The sequence below is a fragment of the Solea senegalensis genome, linkage group LG15, assembly GCF_019176455.1.
Source record: "Solea senegalensis isolate Sse05_10M linkage group LG15, IFAPA_SoseM_1, whole genome shotgun sequence".
NCBI classification, from domain to species: Eukaryota; Metazoa; Chordata; class Actinopteri; order Pleuronectiformes; family Soleidae; genus Solea; species Solea senegalensis.
Window position 1 is genome coordinate 16635365 of NC_058035.1, and position 18127 is coordinate 16653491.

An 18127-nucleotide genomic window follows, 5' to 3' on the forward strand; every position below is an offset into this window, starting at 1 on the left:
ATCTGTTTGAAAAATCACAATAACATGTTGTTATTGTTCATCCCTCGTCAGTACATAAAATACAGTATGAGCGTCATCAAGTAATGAAAGACTAGGGTGGTTTGTGCTCTAACTGCGTACCTTCATTACAGTAACCTCCTGTTTAAAGAATGAAAGTACAGTATGTAAACCTTATTGATCTAAGGAAGAGTGATGCTCTTGATTCATTTGCTAATTACCCCAGGTTCCCACGCATAACCCATATGATATTTCTCATGTGAACCTGTCTTTTAGCGCTACACTTCTTCACTTAGTTATTTATTTACATGTAGAAACTGTGCTATGTAAAATGGCTCCACTGGGACATAATAAAGATCTTGTATGTATGTAAAGATTTTTTTAATTAGGGTTCGAGCACAAGGTGCGTAGAACCCTTCTGAAATGCAAAAGATTATTATTCTTTTTTTTAATGTATAGTTCATTAAGATGTTTGGTGCAGAAAAGGGATAAGAAGAATTTAAATAAAACAAGGGCATACAAACATGCACATCGGATTTTTCTCAGACATACACTGAAGTGATTTTGTTTGGTTCTGTCATTTTTGATACAAATTCAAAGGTCTCTCAGAATAAAGAGCTGGATGTTAATAATGTTGAGTATGAGGTGACGGTAGTTAATTTGGAGGTACAGATGTGTTTGTGGGTTCGGTGCGACTCACCAAGCTCTGAGGTAGCAATCTCTGGGATACAGATCCTCGCCATTGTGCCACTGTTGAGTTCCTAGAAAGAGAAAATAATTGAACACTTACATCAGTGCAGTACAGTACAAAATAAAATCAACAATGGCTCTTCCCTTATGAAGTGTTCCAGTGAACCATTACAGTGTAAGGATGAACAGAATAATCAAGACACCACCTAAATGTAATATGGCCATAACACGATGTATCATTGACACCTGCTGTAAAGCATGTTGTTAATCACAAGAAGAGGACATACCTCTAAAACACAGCAACATAAACATAAGTTCTGCACTGGAACAAATACTTGTATTCACATATCAATACAAGTCTGACAAGGATAACCCCTGAAGCAAACATTCACACAGCTTTGTAGCGTTCACTCATAATTATATAGGACCTGAATCTCTCTCACACACACGCAACTGACTTGAAACAATAGACTTAGGCTCTCACTAACAGCAGTGAGTTTAAGCAGAAGCTCTCTTTGATGCACATCTACACTCTATTGAATGAACGACAGACAAACATCCCTTTGTCAGTTATCAGGCATATTAAAAGGATGATTTTATAACCTAACCCTATTGGATTTCATTGATGTCTAGTACGATTTTAATGTATACTTTTCTTCAGTGCCTGCCAGACATCTTGCACCTAAACTGAATCAGCCTTGGAGGATAACTGTGGTATTAGCTAGAAACATGTCCTGAAAATTATCTTCTATCTCCATTTAAATAAGGAAAAAGTGAAAGAGACAACAACTCTTTGCACAGTGTTATTTTAAAGTGCTGGATTTATGGTGAGGGTTGTCTTTTGGAAAACACACACAAAAACCAACCTACCAGGGTGACACGGTTGCAAACGGGATCCCTCAAGGCACGGATGTAGGGCATAGCTTGTTGGAAGGTGTAATCTTCCAAAAATGAAGATTCATGGTGTTTCATGTTTGGACCCCTCAATTCTGATACTGGTGAAGGCATCACAGCCTCAAGAAAAGAAGAAGAAAGCAGGTGACATCAGATGTGAATGAGGAAAAAAAGGTAAACATGGGTATAGCAATACTGAGCTGATTTCCTGATAATTTCATGCAGCAGAATGCAGAATTTAACAGGGAACCAAATCGATCTTCTGTGTTTACTATGACAATATTATCGTGGTCTGTGAAAATTTTCTCAAGACAAGAAAACTGATATCTACAGCTGTGAGACCTGAATGCAGAAAACAATAAAAATGTGTAATGTTTAAAGAACAAAATGTTAACAAAACATGGCAGTACCTCATCCATTCTTTGGAGGTGTCTACTGCCAGCATTTGCTGGTGTGCTCACATTCTCCATTGGTGTGCTGAGATGAGGGGGCTGGTTGGTCAAGGTGAAAGTGGGTAACAGGAGTCCAGAGACCAAAACCTTACTGACCTAATGGAAAACCAAGAAAGTAGTTCAGTGATTTCACCACCTTACACAAGTAAAAATGTGCATTAATTAAATTGAGTCCGTCCATACCCTGGTGATTCCCGTGTAGAGAACCAGACTGCCACAGGCTTCCAGAACCAGCATGGCATCTATAGTCTGTGAACCAAAGTCAAATGGCAAGAAACATGTTAAGACCAACATTATAAACAATTATTTTGTAATTTAGTAATGAATTTAATGATACATCAACACAAGTTTAAAAAACTATTTATCCCATAGCCAATACCGATTGTTTTTTGTTTATGTTGTTCTTTTGTGAAGTACAGACACACATCAGCGTGTTTCTACAAATGTCACCTTATTTGCCAACAAGGTGAATATTGGCCTGTATTAACAGCTGAAAAATCCTGCATCCAACAATGAATCCTTTAATTTTACAAAACGTCAAATCATTATTTCACGTACCTCAGTTTGTTTTGGTGTGTTTGCATTTATTTGGCAATGATAGAAAACCAATGGTACAATAGTACATTTAGAACTGTAATACAAGGTCTGAAACTGTGAGCAGAAATGTTTAAAACATACCTTCTGTTTCACAGTACAACTCACAAAAAAGAACCTCACTGATATACAGTATCTAGTGATGATGTGCAATAAACTCCTGAGACAGAGCTTTAGCTCAGATAAGTATATACACAGTGGTTTCTGTAGGTAATGGAGGCAATTACAGATCTAATTATATCAAAGGGAACAAATAAACACACGGTTGCTGTATTGGTTAGTACTCTTGCCTTTGCAGCCATAATACCCAGGTATGCAATTAACTGAACATTTCTATAATATGGAGAGCAAGTGTCACAGAAACAGCAATGTCAGACTTTCTTTTATCTTCTATCTGAAATTGTATGTAATATGTAGTTCAGTTACTGGTGACCTGTACAGGGTGTGCCCAGCCTATTGCCATATGTCAGCTGAGATTGGCACAGCACCCCCCACGACCCTCAGGTGGAGGATAAAGCGGTAGATAATGGATAGATGGATGTAGTTCAGTTTGTCAGCTGATTAACAAACCTCTCTGTTCTAAAATAATTTGCATTTCACTGAAAGAGGTAGAAGTCTGTGTGGATATTTGTTGCCTGTGCCTATTTATTAGGCACAGGCAATACATAATAGATATTATTTATCTATTATGTATGACTTATGTACCTGCAGAGGTTCTGCATCTTTGGCAGGGATGGATGTGACAGAGGTAAAGATGAGCTGAGGTGAATCATTGCTCTCAATAAACTTCACACATCTGTGGAAAAATACAAAAAAGATGTTACACTCTAAATAAACCTTCAATGCAAGTTCAAGGTTACATTTTAAGTGATTTCTCAGATGTTATATATACTTGAAGGATAAAAGTCTTGGCACAAATTGTTTAGCTACATTTAAGACTTCTCTGTAACACTTCACAATTAAGTAATTGTAACTTTAGGAATAGATCATGTTAGTTAGTTGACCTGAGTTGTTGGTGAGACTCCACCAGGAAACAGAGATAGCGGTTTTCACAGACGTCAGAGGTCAGAAATATTTTAGAAGCCTGGCTGCTCATCTCCCTACAGAAGCAAACAAGGTGAGAAACTATGAGCTGTTCATCAACAAAAATGTATATATTTTACGCATCATGTTCTACTAAAAAGAAAGGTCAATTTGGGTCAATGCATCAATATAAGAGGCCAGTACAGATGTTCAGTAGGGTCCACTCTTGCTATATAATGACCTGTGACATCCAGCGGTAACTGTCTCACTCCACAATTGTTCCATGCAGAGGTCAGGCTTGATGGGCTTCATCTCTGGCACCAGCATCGTCTCATTGACTGTGCTGTTAGGAGAGGTTAACAATCCATGGCCCCCCCGGGGTGGCGGGGTGTTGAAAGACGTGCTGAAACGAGCCACTCCTGAAAAGGATGGCGCCGCCATCCCTGGAGAGTGAGCACGGCTGGGATAGAGGGATAGCAAGTGTGAAAATAGTGCAAAGTTGCGTTTTTTACCACAAACAATGTTATTATGGCGACATGTACAGTGTAGGTAACTAGAAAGATATGTTTTATTCAGGATCTTTATGTGTCCTGTCCTCTGCTGTCATATACTGCATACATAAATTTCAAAAAATAACTTTCTTTGAAGTTCAACTCACCTGAGAGCAGCCATGTTGGATATACTTGGGGAATGAACACGGGAATGCACCGCTGGTGAGGATGTCAATATCCTGCTCTGATGGCTGTGCAAAGTACTGTAGTTGAGTGGAGAGCCGGTGCTTAAAAAATAGAGAGGCAAAAAAAAAATCAGGTCCATTTAAGTCATGTAGCAATTGATACATTTCACATTATGCTAATGTATTCAAATTTATTTTCTGTGCTTGATTTTCTTTTAGTTAATCACATAAATTACCTGCATGATTTATAATTCTTTGTTTATCTATTCTACATTTTAGTGAATTACTTTTAATGATAACCCTCATACCGATCCTCAAATAACCATTGCCACTCTATGTGCTTTAAACACTCACTTCACTTTCATTACCTTGCTCCAGTTCCAGGACCAAGCCCAGCTGCTCCACTCCCACCAGGGGAGTCCAGACGGGGGATGTTACGGAGGTGAGAGGTCAGGAAGCCCGAGGCCATCAGACCAAACGGTGTGCCAACTGGCTCTGGACAACGTAGGACTGCTGATCGCTCCTGGTGAAGAGAAGAAGCAAAATCAGAAACAGGTCCTCTGTGGTTACACCTCTGTGGTTACACCTGTGTGTGTGTGTGTGTGTGTGTGTGTGTGTGTGTGTGTGTGTGTGTGTGTGTGTGTGTGTGTGTGATGTGCGTGTGTGCGGAGATGGAACAGTATGTGATTCTGAAGCAAAAAGGTCACAGTATTAGGATAACAGCTATAAAATGTCACTTCCTTCAGTCGTCATACCATTGTAAACAAAGCTGACTGACCTCCACTCATACGAAACCAAAAAAAAATACAAAACATTTTAGTTGTTTTGATGCCTTGACTTTGTAAAGTCATGGTATACTTTCAAACCAGTTATTATAGTGTGTGAATGTGTAAGACATAGTTTACTCACATCATGAGTAACCTTGCGCAAAGCCCATACAATGTGAATTCCCTGTATTGTGTCATAGGTGACAACTACAGAGGGCTGTGCACTGCTGAACACAATCTTCATGGTGGGGTCAGAAGCATACTGCACACGAGAGCCTTCAAACAGACCTGGTAAATACATACATATACTCAGATAAGAACATGTTGCTTATTATAACACATTCAAGAAGGTATAAGTGACTGTGTATGTCGTACCTGCAGGCTTACACACCACTGGTGCAATTTCATCTAGAGGATGCAGCATGCTGAATAAAGTGGGCAGAGGTTCTCTGATGGGGAAAAAAAATGCAATTGCATCACTATACAGACAAATGACAATCTGTGTGACAATCAGAGAGTTTTAATGTAAACATGATTGTGTACCCAGGGAGGCTGAGTTGTGTATCAGTCACTGTGTTTTTTCGTTCTAGCAATAGTCCAAATTTGGTTGCCCAAACATCTGAGACCTAGAGGAGACAATAGGTTGGATGTGAGATACATGTTAAACATACCGTATATTATTTTGTTAAATAAAATGGATATTTGAAGATCAATATTAATTTAGTAACGGATGTGTTTTTATAGACTTCTGCTTAAATCATTATAAACACTCACCTGGAACGGAAGTGGTGAGATGAAATCCTTCCCAGTCACAGTGTGTACGTTGACACAGCTGCTCTGGATGATGCATACAGTCTGCTCCAATTCCTCCTCTGCAAAACAACAGTTAATATGTTTAAATTTCATTGGGAAAAATCTCAACAGAACAACAGAAAATTTAAATAGAACTTGAAACAGTAAGTGCGTCTGAAATTTGCAATATACTGTACCATCTTTTTTGTCCTGAGGAACAGCAAAGTTACACCACAAGGCCTGCAGACGGAAAAAAGACAGCTTTAAACGTTTGCCCAACTCAAATTATATAGCATGGTGGGAAATAAGGAGAAATCATTATTACTATTTCATTCACATCCATTGCTTATCTGTTACCTAGGAAAAGGACCCAAATTTCACTGACGCCTCAATTATTTAAAGACCTACAGTAATTTGAAAAGTGAGTTTCCATGTGTGTCTGCACGTTATGGAAGAAGCTTTAATGGCAGTTAACTTGAATAGAAATGAGGATTTCTATGGACTTAATGAGTCTTTTAAACTTTTTGCCTAATGTAAGTACAAAACTCAACAAAATACATCTCATATATCGATATATACCAGTCTTATCGTTTTTTTGATATTTTTATGCAGAAATGTTCCATATTATATCCCTAAAAGGTGTAAAACGACATTAAAAATGAAATACTTAAGAGACATCCAGACCTGTTGCACAGGGCTATCAACAGTAAAGGCCTTGTATACATTGGAGGCTTGGGTGCGACTGCCCTGGCTCCAGACGACCACATTTCCTGCTGTGTAGAGCTCCTCTTCAAACTCCACATCCTCTTCCCTCACGCCAATGCAGCCTTTCCTAAGCTGCCAACATTCCTGTGGCAGTGAAAGCACAGGTAGTAAAGGTAAAACAACATGAACATAATAAAAAATATTCATCAATTTGTGCGAATATGGCTTGCATTCATAGTGTATTTTATTTTTTGTTTGATCCATATATCTCACTACTCCCATTTTTAAATATTAGTGTTTACTTGAGTAGCTACAACATTAGTACCACTTTATAGAACCAAACTATAAAATCTTACCCTTTCTCTCTCCTGTAGACTAACTTCCTGCAGGGACCCCACCAACCCTGCGGCGCCATCTGAGGACCAGAGCTCGGAGGCAGGCTGAAGCTCTCTGAGCTGCAGGTTGAAGGCATTTGGATGGTTCCTGCAGTGCTCACGTCCAAATGGGACAAAAGACTGCAATTCCCCTGCGGCGATCATTGTGGCTGTCTCTTCATATACGACTTCCGACATGAGTTACGGATATCAGCATTATTTCTGGGTAGAATATGGGATGAAGGTCAAAATAAGAGGGTGTTGTTTGTTATTGTTTTTACTCAAGCGGGGAAAACTGAACTGCAGAATGTTCGTTAAAACATTACCTACATTAGGTGTGCAATGTAAACATGGCACTATATGACTGATGTACAGTATCATATCAGTTTTCTGGCAGCGCACTTTCTACTTTACATGCAAGTGAAGCCGAAATTCAAATTTGAAGCGAATGTACCACCAACCACTTTAAAAGAAAACATGGATAGCTGAGGCTGAGCCACAGCCTTGGTAAAAGTGCTAAACTAGTTACGGTTAGCAAGGACTGGTGTGCCAAATAAACGACACAGGGAAACACCATTAAGCTCAAGAAGCATAAATTAAATCATTAATTAAATGAGGAGTTAAAGCATTCATAGCTGTCATTTAAAAGAAAATTACTATATGAATCCATGACAGTCCAGCAGTAGTTAAAATGTGGTGCTAGGTAATGACAAGCTGGATTCCATATAGCCCTATTTATAGCAAACACATGTAGCGGTGAACATAATGCAGCAGGAAAAAATGAATAAACACGTTGACAGATAATGTTTGCTATGGGACTGTACGGTTAGCATAAGCATGCTCCTGCTAAAACCCCATAGAGTACGTTGATTAATGAGGCTCGGTTAGCCTGGAAGCTAACACTAGCTTGAGCTAGTTTGGAAGTTGCCGCATCTCTGCCGCTAACCTGTTAATAAGGAATAGTCTGGCTCTTGTCGCGGAGTCCTTGTCTTTGCTTTGGATGAGTCTCCGCTGGCAACGACATGAAAACAACCCGAAGCAGGAGCCAAACCTCGGATTTGGCTACAGCAGGTTTTCAAAAGAGCGCGGACATCTTTGCTATCCCGACATCCTCTTCCTCCACGAGTCAGCCAATCAGCGGCGAGGAGAATAGAACGCGAGCGATGATTGGCTGCCTTCACATAGACGCTGTAAAACAGAACTGCAAACAGCTCCCAACATCTGTCTGCTCCAGCTCCAGCTCCACCTCATCCTCTTCTGCAAAGAGAACAGACAGACCTGGTGCCAGGAAAGCAAGTGAATATGCTACAATAAGCAGTGGCGTGCACAGATATTTGGAAGGGCAGGGGCGAAAATTAAAAGGGCACCTGCTCACCGGTAGGCAGGGACCACTATAAGATTCCACATTCTCACACACCTGTGTATATATATGCAGGGACCTCCTTTAAAGCACAGCATCACTTTCTATCACCGAGATGGGAATTTTCTATGCAGCTCTAAAATTTCCTCTAAGCACACCCTTTGCATGTGACACTGTCATGTAGAGACAGTAGGGAACGTCATAAAAACAGCCTTTTTGATTGGAAGGGCACCCATAGGAAACAAAGTTGCTAAGGCCTATAGGAGCCTGCATTACTTTTCTCCACTAGAAAGGCACTCCTTTTGAAACAATATAGAACAATAAGAGCTGATTCTGCTCACTTCATAGGTGTTTTGAGTTCTTCGATGTACCTTATATTAAGATTCAAGAAGTTTTATTGCCATGTTGAGTAAAGAGGAATTTGTTGTGCTGAGGGGTCTTTGTACAGGGGTAATCATTCACACCCTAAATAGCTTAAAATGAACACAACATACAATAAATAATTGTATCGCCCAGAGTACATCTGTGAGAAAAAAAGAAAATCTTGAAGCCAAGAAGTCTTGCAGTTTAGGGCATGATGCATAACTGTGCAAAAATCTGCCTCTGTCTGCTCACACTTCCCACATAAGGGTTACATTCCTGATAGAATTTATAGTTTATTATTCAGCCTTTGAGTAGTTTAACCTGTTTATCTTAAATTGTATCAAACAGGACGATGGAAAACAGGTATTAAGATGTTTTAAACCCCTGTCCCGTATGTCCACTGGTGATGCAGTCTCAAAATACACACTGTAGGTAGCAAGGAAACAGCTTTATAATAATATATTCAGGTAATCCGTTGTTGAAAGAAAATCATATTGTTAATGGACAAACACATGGACAGGTTCCACACTGTATGCACAATGCAACTCCAGTGAAAAAAGTGGTTATAATAAATACTGTATTTGGGGGGAAATGAGGATTTTGGGTGTTACGGGAGCTGATGTGTTTGATGGATGTCATGCAACAACACATATTGTCTGACTGAGTTACCTCTCCCAGACAATAACAGTGGAATTCCCTGTATGGTGTGTGTCAGAGAGAGAGAGAACGAGAGGGTTAGGCTGCCGTATCTTATCAATATATTCATCTGTTAACTGTGACGTGTTAAAGACCTGATATTACAAATTACAAAAGGGAGTGTATCTGGTATCACAGGTTAAACTCTAACAGATGATACCAATTATTTTATATATGTGTATTAGATGTAATAAATTATACATATTGTACTGCGCAAAAGCCTTTGGCAACCACCAGCTTTGATGCTTTAAGAAAGTTTTAATGACAATCAAAAGTACACAAGTAACACCGATATCTCTAGTTTCTTTTCCAAACAACGTAAAAGTCAGGACTGCACACACTGCTGCCCTTAGTAAGTCACCTGCCGAGTTTGAAGGCTGTCAAACAACATGTTCAACAGTTATGCGTGTAACAGAAAGACATTCCTTGAATTCATAGATCGATAGATAGATTAAGAAATTATCATATGTGGTCATAATTACATAGCTTAGGTGGTTTAATTATTGCATATTCAAGACCCAGTGGCCTAATGGACAAGGTATCAGCCTCCGGAGCTGGGGATTGTGGGTTCAAGTCCCACCTGGGTTGTGCTTTATGATTTAGGAAAGCCCATGTCAGAAAAAAAGGACATATGTTGGGTGAAACTTCTTTTCCAAGGTCTGTACCAGCACAACAGATACCTCATTATCCTTAGTTAGCTGCAGCATGCTGGGTGTGTACGAGGTGAGGTCGTCATGCAGTAACAGGTGCTCAAATTTGATTATTGCAATGCTGTTAAAACATCTGTGAGCAAGGCAGGAACAGTGGTGGAATTACAGTCATCCATTCATTCATCCATCTTCTCCTGCTTTATCCTCCTATGAGGGTCACGGGGGTCGCTGGTGCCAATCTCAGCTGACATAGGGCGAAAGGCAGGGTTCACCTTGGACAGGTCACCAGTCCATCACAGGGCCACATATAGAGACAAACAACCATTCACTCTCACACTCACACCTACGGTCAAATTAGAGTCAAACAACTCTCACACCTACGGTCAATTTAGAGTGTCCAATTTACCTATTGTTTGCCAAATCTGCATGTTTTTGGACTGTTGGAATAAACCCACGCAAACCTGGGTGGTTACAGTCATGTCAGAGAGAAATGGTGTGAAAAAGTACAGCATTTCCACTGTGACTGTAATTGTTTGCTTTATTTTGGACCACCACCAAGTGAAAATGTAGTTGATAGATACAGTATATCTGATACAATCCTGTTATTCAACACTTAAAGCCTGTAACACATCCAAACTCAACGCTTCTACTCAGATGTTGTACATTTATTTGATGCAGATTACTGAACATTAGTTAATTCAGGGGATAAATAATTTTACTACAGGAAAAATTTAATGCTTGCACATTATATTAATATAAACACATGACCTGTATTTTCACCTGTAAAGTTGTCATCAAAAAGATGAATTCATTACTAAAACAATGACTGATTCATTGTTTTAGTAATTTAACAGTAAAGCAACATGTCATATATAGTGCTTGGCTAAGGGCTGATACAAAAACATTTGTATATGTATCTATTGTCATTTTGATCTATTTCAGTAAAATTAACATTTACTAGAGTATTTGATTGTTGTAGAGTCCTCTGGATAGATATATAGATAGAGAGAGAGAGAGAGAGAGAGAGAGAGAGAGAGAGAGATAGATAGATAGATAGATAGATAGATAGATAGCTGAGTACAACATGACTAAGGCTGGTTAATAAGAGGTAATGAGTTTGAGTGTGTGTGTGTATGTGTGGTTGGGTGGGTGCATGCATGAGCGTGTGTTGCACAAATTAAAGTCTCTAGATGTCATTGCTGTACGTAATGTCTGCCATGGGGCTGAATCCAGGCCAAATGTATTTATGTGTTTAGTTAATTTAGGATGTGATGAAGAGCTCTGGTGGATCTAATTGATCCATACAAAGGGCCACACACCAAAAACAAGGCCTCCATTAAAGGAACCTCCAGGGACTGTGTGTGTGTGTGGAGTCATTCTTTGTGTTGTGAGAAATGAAATACAGCTAAATACTGGAGTCTTATTTAGAAGACCAATAACTTGACCAGTAGAAACCAGTGGTGCCTGGGCCAAGTGCTGGCATGACATGGCTTTGATTTAAAGTTTAAAACAGTAATGTGTAACTTTTAAATATACACAAATGTCCGCAAATGCGTTCCCACAATGCTGATTGAGCCTATCAGCTTCACATGACTCTCTCTCTCTTCCTCAGTATAGTGGTGTTGAAATTTCCATATTCTACCGCTTTATTCTTCACATGAGGGTTTGCGGGGGGAGCTGTGCCAACCTCAGCTGACATAGTATGATAGGCAGGGTACACCCTGGACAGATCTCCAATCCATCACAGGGATACATGAAAAGACAAACAACCACATACAATCACACCTATGGTCAATTTGGAGTGTCCAATTTAACTAATCCTATATTGCATGTTTTTGGACTGTGGGAGGAAACTGGAGAACATGCAGAAAGGCCCTTGTTCTGACCGTGTGACTAACCCCACTGTTGCCTTCTTGCTGCAAAGGAGGGAAGTGTCAAGACAGATGCAGACAAGTGGAAAGATGACTGATAAAACAAAGAAGTGGCTCATGGCCCATGAAAAGTTTCAGGAGGGAATTGGACTCAAAACACCCACTTCTTTCCCACTGTGCACTCAAACCCGCCCTCAGTCAGGTCTGATAGTATTGCTTGACATTAGGACATAAACAAATGTTAAATCATTTCTCCACACCAAGGCCACACAGGGGCAGAATAACATAACAGAAACAAAAATGACCAAATATTATGCACTGCAGCTTTAACAAATTTAAACTGATTAAAAAAATTTGACCTAGAAAACAGAGAATGGCCAAACTGCTCTGTCTGTCAGTTAAACTTGTAAACTGTATTCTGTCACTTTTATTTACATAACCACCGTCGTTTATTCCCATTTTGTGAAAATGGCACTTACGTCCAGAAAACCATCATGTCCAGTTCACTGGGGAGCAATTAAACTCTGAGGTGAAAACACGTCATTTGCATTACAACATTAATATTGCTCATTTCCCACATTTCATCCGGCACTGATGACCTGTTGTCTCCATCTTCAGCTCTTGGTTGCAGGAGACAGTCTCCTGCTGCAGAAAACCAGGTTTAGCCATCAGGGGAGTTTAGCAGTAATTTATGTGACTAATCTCCTCTGGTGGTGGAAGGCAATCACTCACCAAACCCAGATGGGTCCACGCTGAGACAGGAGGAGGAGAAGAGTCTTTCCACATGGGAGGCAGAAACCTGTTTGACTGTGGCACCTGTGATGACATTTCAGACGAGTGTAAAGGTTTGTCATTTATCTGTGGAATGATGCCTTGGTACTGTCACCTCTGCACAAACACTATTAGTTTGACCCAGATTTATTGTGTCACTGCACTGTACATATGATGACGCATGTTCACTTTGTCTCATTTTACAATGTCTCTTTCATAACTTAGATTGAATCTATTCTTGCACAGAAACCCCTCAGAAATAATTAGAATCATAAACGTGTTAGTGGTCAGTGTTTAAGAACATTACAGCCTATGTAGACTATGATCCAAAATGTTATGTACTTTTGCTTTATGGTTATTATTATTGTTCAATTACATGTAGTAGAAATATGTTTACAATTAGTGACCCTTTTGCGAATACAATATCCTCTGTATGCTAATGTGCTTTGCTTATTTGTAGATACATTTGTAAATAGTGTATGCCAGTTTTTAGCAAATTAGCTTTTGTCTCCCATGTTTTTATTTTATGATTTTATTTATAAGCCTGAAAGTCTGATCACTGCCAGGTGTGTTATATGGGGGGGCCTTTATGTATTGGAAACCATTGTTTGTAGCCTTATGTGTGATTTAGATGAAAAGACAGAAGGGCTGCAACATCATCTCAAATTAAAAAGAATGCAAAATGCATGCAGAGCACCTCATTTTAGAGCAGTAGTTTTTGCTAGTTTATTGTATACATGTGATACATTTCAAGTACAAAATGCTGATCATGTTATAATGTGAAATGCATCACGTTTTTACCACTTTTTATTTATTGTAATCTGATTTAATATGCTAAACAAATCACAATATTTGTTGGAGTTACACACTGTTGTCAGTTAACAGTGTTTCAGTAATTATACTTTATATCAGATATATTCAAACCTGTCATGCACCACCTCATGTCCATTGAGCACAGAAAATGTTTTTTACTTTCTTCTACATGTTTTATCACTATATTGTATTAGGATGTAGATATTGATCCATATTAAACATTGTACTTGTACTATAATGTATTCATTTTGAATGTTTGCAAAAATAATTATTATATTTTTCCTCAGTTTATTGGTGCTGCTCTATTAAATGTAGAGACACTGACATCATAACATCAGCTGATTCAGGTTCATATATATATATATGTATATATATATATATATATATATATATATATATATATATATATATATATATATATATATATATATATATATCTCCTTATATGAACTTGTCCTTTACCTGGTTTGTGTCCCTGATACAATCTATTTCACACTCCTTCTATCATCATTTATTTCTGTCTTATCTTGCTCTTTCCACCTGACACTCTCACCACGTCAGAGGGACAGGGGGACAGAGAGAGAGAGGGAGGGAGAGAGAGAGAAGGAGACAGCCAGCAGTAATCTGCCATCAGAGTCGTCGCTCTGTGGTTTGCTAATTGGATAATGTGGTGCAGAGGAGGCACTCAGCAATCCAGGGGATTCCCCTCATCACACAGTCTGGAGGGAGAGTTATGATGAAAAGTGACGCATTTCAAAAAAAGTCCACCGCTTGGATCTGAATTCCTCCCGTGATTTTTTACTCTTTTCTTTTTATTTAGTATATAGTATTAGTGAAAACTTTGTCTCTCGTTTGTCTTACTTGTTTGAGATATAACTATTTAAACGATGCCCATTGCTGTTGCAGTCAGCTAGTGTCCGCTGTAATGATAACATTGCTATTGTTATTTCTACTACAACTATTATAATAATAAAATAGACCCTAATTAACTCCAATTCAATCCAAATGTATGTTATTTCCTCCGCTCACAGATGTTGCCTCCATAAAACATTCTTTATTACAGACCAGGTGAAGTTCCAGGTCTGCAGACGTGGAGAATAGCAGCAAAGAGATTTAACTATCAAGCAAATGCATCAGGTGGAGACATTTTTATTGAAACTATAATTAACAAGCATATTAAAGGTCCTGGCTGTAATAAACAACACACACGGTCATCCTCACATGCAAGGAACATCTGTCTGTCTGTTAATCACCAAAGGGTTGCTTGACAGTCTTCAAACATCTGTGAAAAAGAGACAATACAACATATAGTAAGATGCTATAATATATCAGTCAATCATCATCTACCGAAGTAAGATGATGAGAAGTAAATATATACAATATTAACATCTGTGTAGGATTTTGGCAAACGTGTGGTTTTAATTTTTAAACGGTAGTTTAGTTTTCATTAATTTATTAATTCATGCAGCAATGTAAAAAAGGAGTAGTATATTTACATTAGGTAAATGAAGACAGCCAAATTCTGCTAAATTTGTGGTGGATATATTAAAAGTAAATGTAATGGGTATTAAAGTGGATTTGGTCATCTGTGTGCAGCGTTAAGTTGTCCTTTTGTAAAGGAACTTTCTTTTTTGTACATTCCATCAACATCACCATAATAATGCTGATGTTTCCTCCATCAGCTTCCTCTTCCTGCAGGGATCTGTCTCCAATCACTGCTGTCAATTAGACCAGCTCCTTCTCCCATGGACTTCTGTGTAATCTACTTTCTCTCTGGACTGATCACATTAAGGTTCCAATGGTGCCATCATGGTTGAGAAAGGCAGGAGGAGGAGGAGGAGGAGGTGATCTGCTGACTGGGAGGAGATTTCAATGACTGTGAAGGCCAGAGACACTGTTGTCATGAAGTAGAGGTAAAATAACATTTGTGATCATCATCATCACCACCACATACACAGCAACCAAATTAAGGGGAAAATGAATCACATTTTCCAGAAAACCCTTGCTCACACATTGCTTTCATTTACTGTATCTCATCACGTATCTTTCAATTATCATTGCACGAGGTCGAATCATTCTCCATTATATTATAAAAACTTACAAAACTCTGCCATATTGTTTGTGATTTGAAGACGCTTACAGCCAGAGATATGAATTCAATTTAAAATTACATTGACCCAGTGCTTTTTTATTGCTTTATAATTGGAACATTGCAGTATAAATCATTTCCAGTAAATACCACACCAGGTTTACACAATGTATAGACAATAAATTGAAGTGAATATATTTTTTTCAGAATAAAAAAACATGAAAAAGGGTTAAAGTCAAGTATTTTCACACTTGAGATGTAATTTAGTTGGCGTCATGTCTACGTTGACCTTGACTCTTAGTGCTCACACAGGTGCACCCAAATAATGAATAATGCTTATGAATAACTCCTTATATGGGCTTCTCTTCTTTTGTGTTGTTGAGTCAGTTAATCATTAAGTTATGATTCATTTTATATCACATTTTTATATAATAATGATATAAAGTAGCAATAATTGTGCAAAAGTCACACAATAGACAGTTTTTCTTTTCTTTTTGTTCATAAAAATGAGGCAAGTGAACTTTGAACTGTGAAGTACTTCCAAATTTCACAAATGAATTCCAATTTTAAAATTTTTTTTCATCAGATTGCCAAAAAAAAGTATATAAGACACTCTATATTGCACATCCTTATAACCTCTGTATAAACTGTTTTAACATTGTAATGGAAAAAAACAGCCTAAATGCTTGGTGTTCTAAGGGTTAAGAGTGTTATTCCCTTTCCACTCTGTTTTGTTCTCCACCACCTTCTGAGATAGTCAGAACGTTTAGCTCTTTTGCTAATAAATGCTCCACTTTGTGCATCAACTAGTGATTATTATGTCTGACTGTTGTTGATCATAAAATCAAAACGACATGACTCTAAAATGTGCCGTGTAACTAAACTATACCATTTACATTTGACCCTGATTGTCAAAATATTGATTAATGCAGCCTCAATACACTCAAAAAACAGTGAAAGAAGAATAAACAGAAGGTAATGCAGATGTTCATCAACTGCAATACCAGTTACTTTAAATACGGTATATCATGCAAATGTGTCGTCTTTCTTTGTGCATATGGAGTTGATGTTACCAATATTAATAATAAACAAAATTCTTTCAAATATTCAGTAGTAAATCAATGAACCTTTTGTTGAAAACCCATACAAGTAACTGTTTTATTATTATAAATATTGCATTGATTGTCTGTATTTACAGTACATGTTTCATCATTTGTTGTGTTTTTGCTCTTTTATTGTTATTTATCAATATATGACCACCCTGTTGTTGTTGGGGTTTTTTCCCTTTTGAAGCTCCTCAGTCTCCCTTTTCACTGTTTCACTTTTGCAGGTTCAAATGGATGGATGGATGAGTGAGTGAGTGAGTGAGTGAGTTAATGAGTGCCAGCCAACGTCACAGGTAATTCATGTGCCATTCTGGCAGTGAAAATCAGACTCATCATCTGCGAGCGGTGGGTGGATTCAGAGACTCTTCAGTCTGATGCTCTTTTGTAAAAGCCAGCCACCTGAATTAGGTAGTTTCTTGCCACTGCCCTCATAAATGTGATTGTATTTCTCTAAAGTGGTAACGTGCAGGATCCACATGTTTTTATTCAGTCTTCAGCACCATCAGATAGACACTCTGTGCGCTCACTACTGTGGAGTAAAGATATGGATATAAATGGCAGCAGCAGGTGTTCTGATAACAAGATTGTGGTATATGCATTTGCAGTCATTGCAGCATAAAAAGCATAAAATCAAGTCAACAAAAACATATTTTCAGTCCAATAACAACAAAAATACCATGAGACAAGTTGGGTTAAAGCATTAAAGCTGCACATTGGAAAATATGACGGTGATATATGTAAAATATGAACAACAGCGACCTGTACCATTTAAAACTGTTCAAAACATTGCAGGGGTGTGGTTAACACTGTGCTCATGGACAAATACATACACGTACATAACTGTCCCACTATCTGTCTCGTTCTTTATAAACATTGTGCATATTTGGTTGATTTTCACGTGGTGAGGGTGAGTTTGTTTGAGAGCAGAAACAGAGAATTTCCACACGATAAGAGGAGCTTCCTCTCTGTTTTCAGCCACACAGTTTGGTTTGTGATTGTGATACATTATTAAGTTATAAATCCTCACGCTGTGTGTAAATGACACGCATTTTGCCAGTTCCAGTCACAATAATTCACAATAAATCAACCTGTTTGTCAAGGAACAACATAACAACAGAGCTTTGTGGCTAACAACCAGGTAACGGATATAGACTATAAAAAAACTTTTTACATGTTAAATATCCACCAATAGCTAAGTTTCCCATGTTGTTTCCCTGTTCAGAAGAAAAACACTCACACTGGCATTTCTGTGGTCAACTTCCTCTCTGTTTTGAGACATCTATATTGATATTTATCTCCACTGCAGGCCGTCATTTTTCTTCTGCTCTGGTTGTGACAGTTTTCAAAGGGGTATTGAGGCTTTTTAGGTTTTGTGATGCTCTATATATCCAGTTTAGCGGCAGCTGTTATCTGTTCGCTCAGTGAGCCCAGTATTTGTTCTGCG

General features: G+C 38.4%; 1 protein-coding gene and 1 non-coding gene across 2 annotated transcripts in view; one reads left to right on the forward strand and one right to left on the reverse strand.

The window, feature by feature from the left end:
- anapc1 (anaphase promoting complex subunit 1) overlaps positions 1-8067 on the reverse strand; it is a 39339-nt gene extending 31272 nt beyond the window's left edge. The window contains exons 1-17 of the mRNA XM_044046009.1: positions 7911-8067; positions 6947-7186; positions 6570-6734; positions 6083-6125; positions 5868-5965; positions 5637-5719; positions 5469-5542; positions 5236-5381; positions 4695-4849; positions 4309-4428; positions 3892-4110; positions 3632-3727; positions 3333-3423; positions 2217-2282; positions 1992-2129; positions 1558-1701; positions 698-758 (exon numbers count right to left, since the gene is read on the reverse strand). Coding sequence (XP_043901944.1) covers positions 698-758; positions 1558-1701; positions 1992-2129; positions 2217-2282; positions 3333-3423; positions 3632-3727; positions 3892-4110; positions 4309-4428; positions 4695-4849; positions 5236-5381; positions 5469-5542; positions 5637-5719; positions 5868-5965; positions 6083-6125; positions 6570-6734; positions 6947-7162 — 1915 coding nt within the window. The 5' untranslated portion in view covers positions 7163-7186; positions 7911-8067. The remainder of the gene's footprint in view (positions 1-697; positions 759-1557; positions 1702-1991; positions 2130-2216; positions 2283-3332; positions 3424-3631; positions 3728-3891; positions 4111-4308; positions 4429-4694; positions 4850-5235; positions 5382-5468; positions 5543-5636; positions 5720-5867; positions 5966-6082; positions 6126-6569; positions 6735-6946; positions 7187-7910) is intronic.
- Positions 8068-9898: 1831 nt separating this feature from the next.
- On the forward strand, positions 9899-9971 carry trnar-ccg. Its single transcript has one exon. It is a non-coding gene; the product is annotated as a tRNA-Arg (tRNA).
- Positions 9972-18127: the final 8156 nt, after the last annotated feature.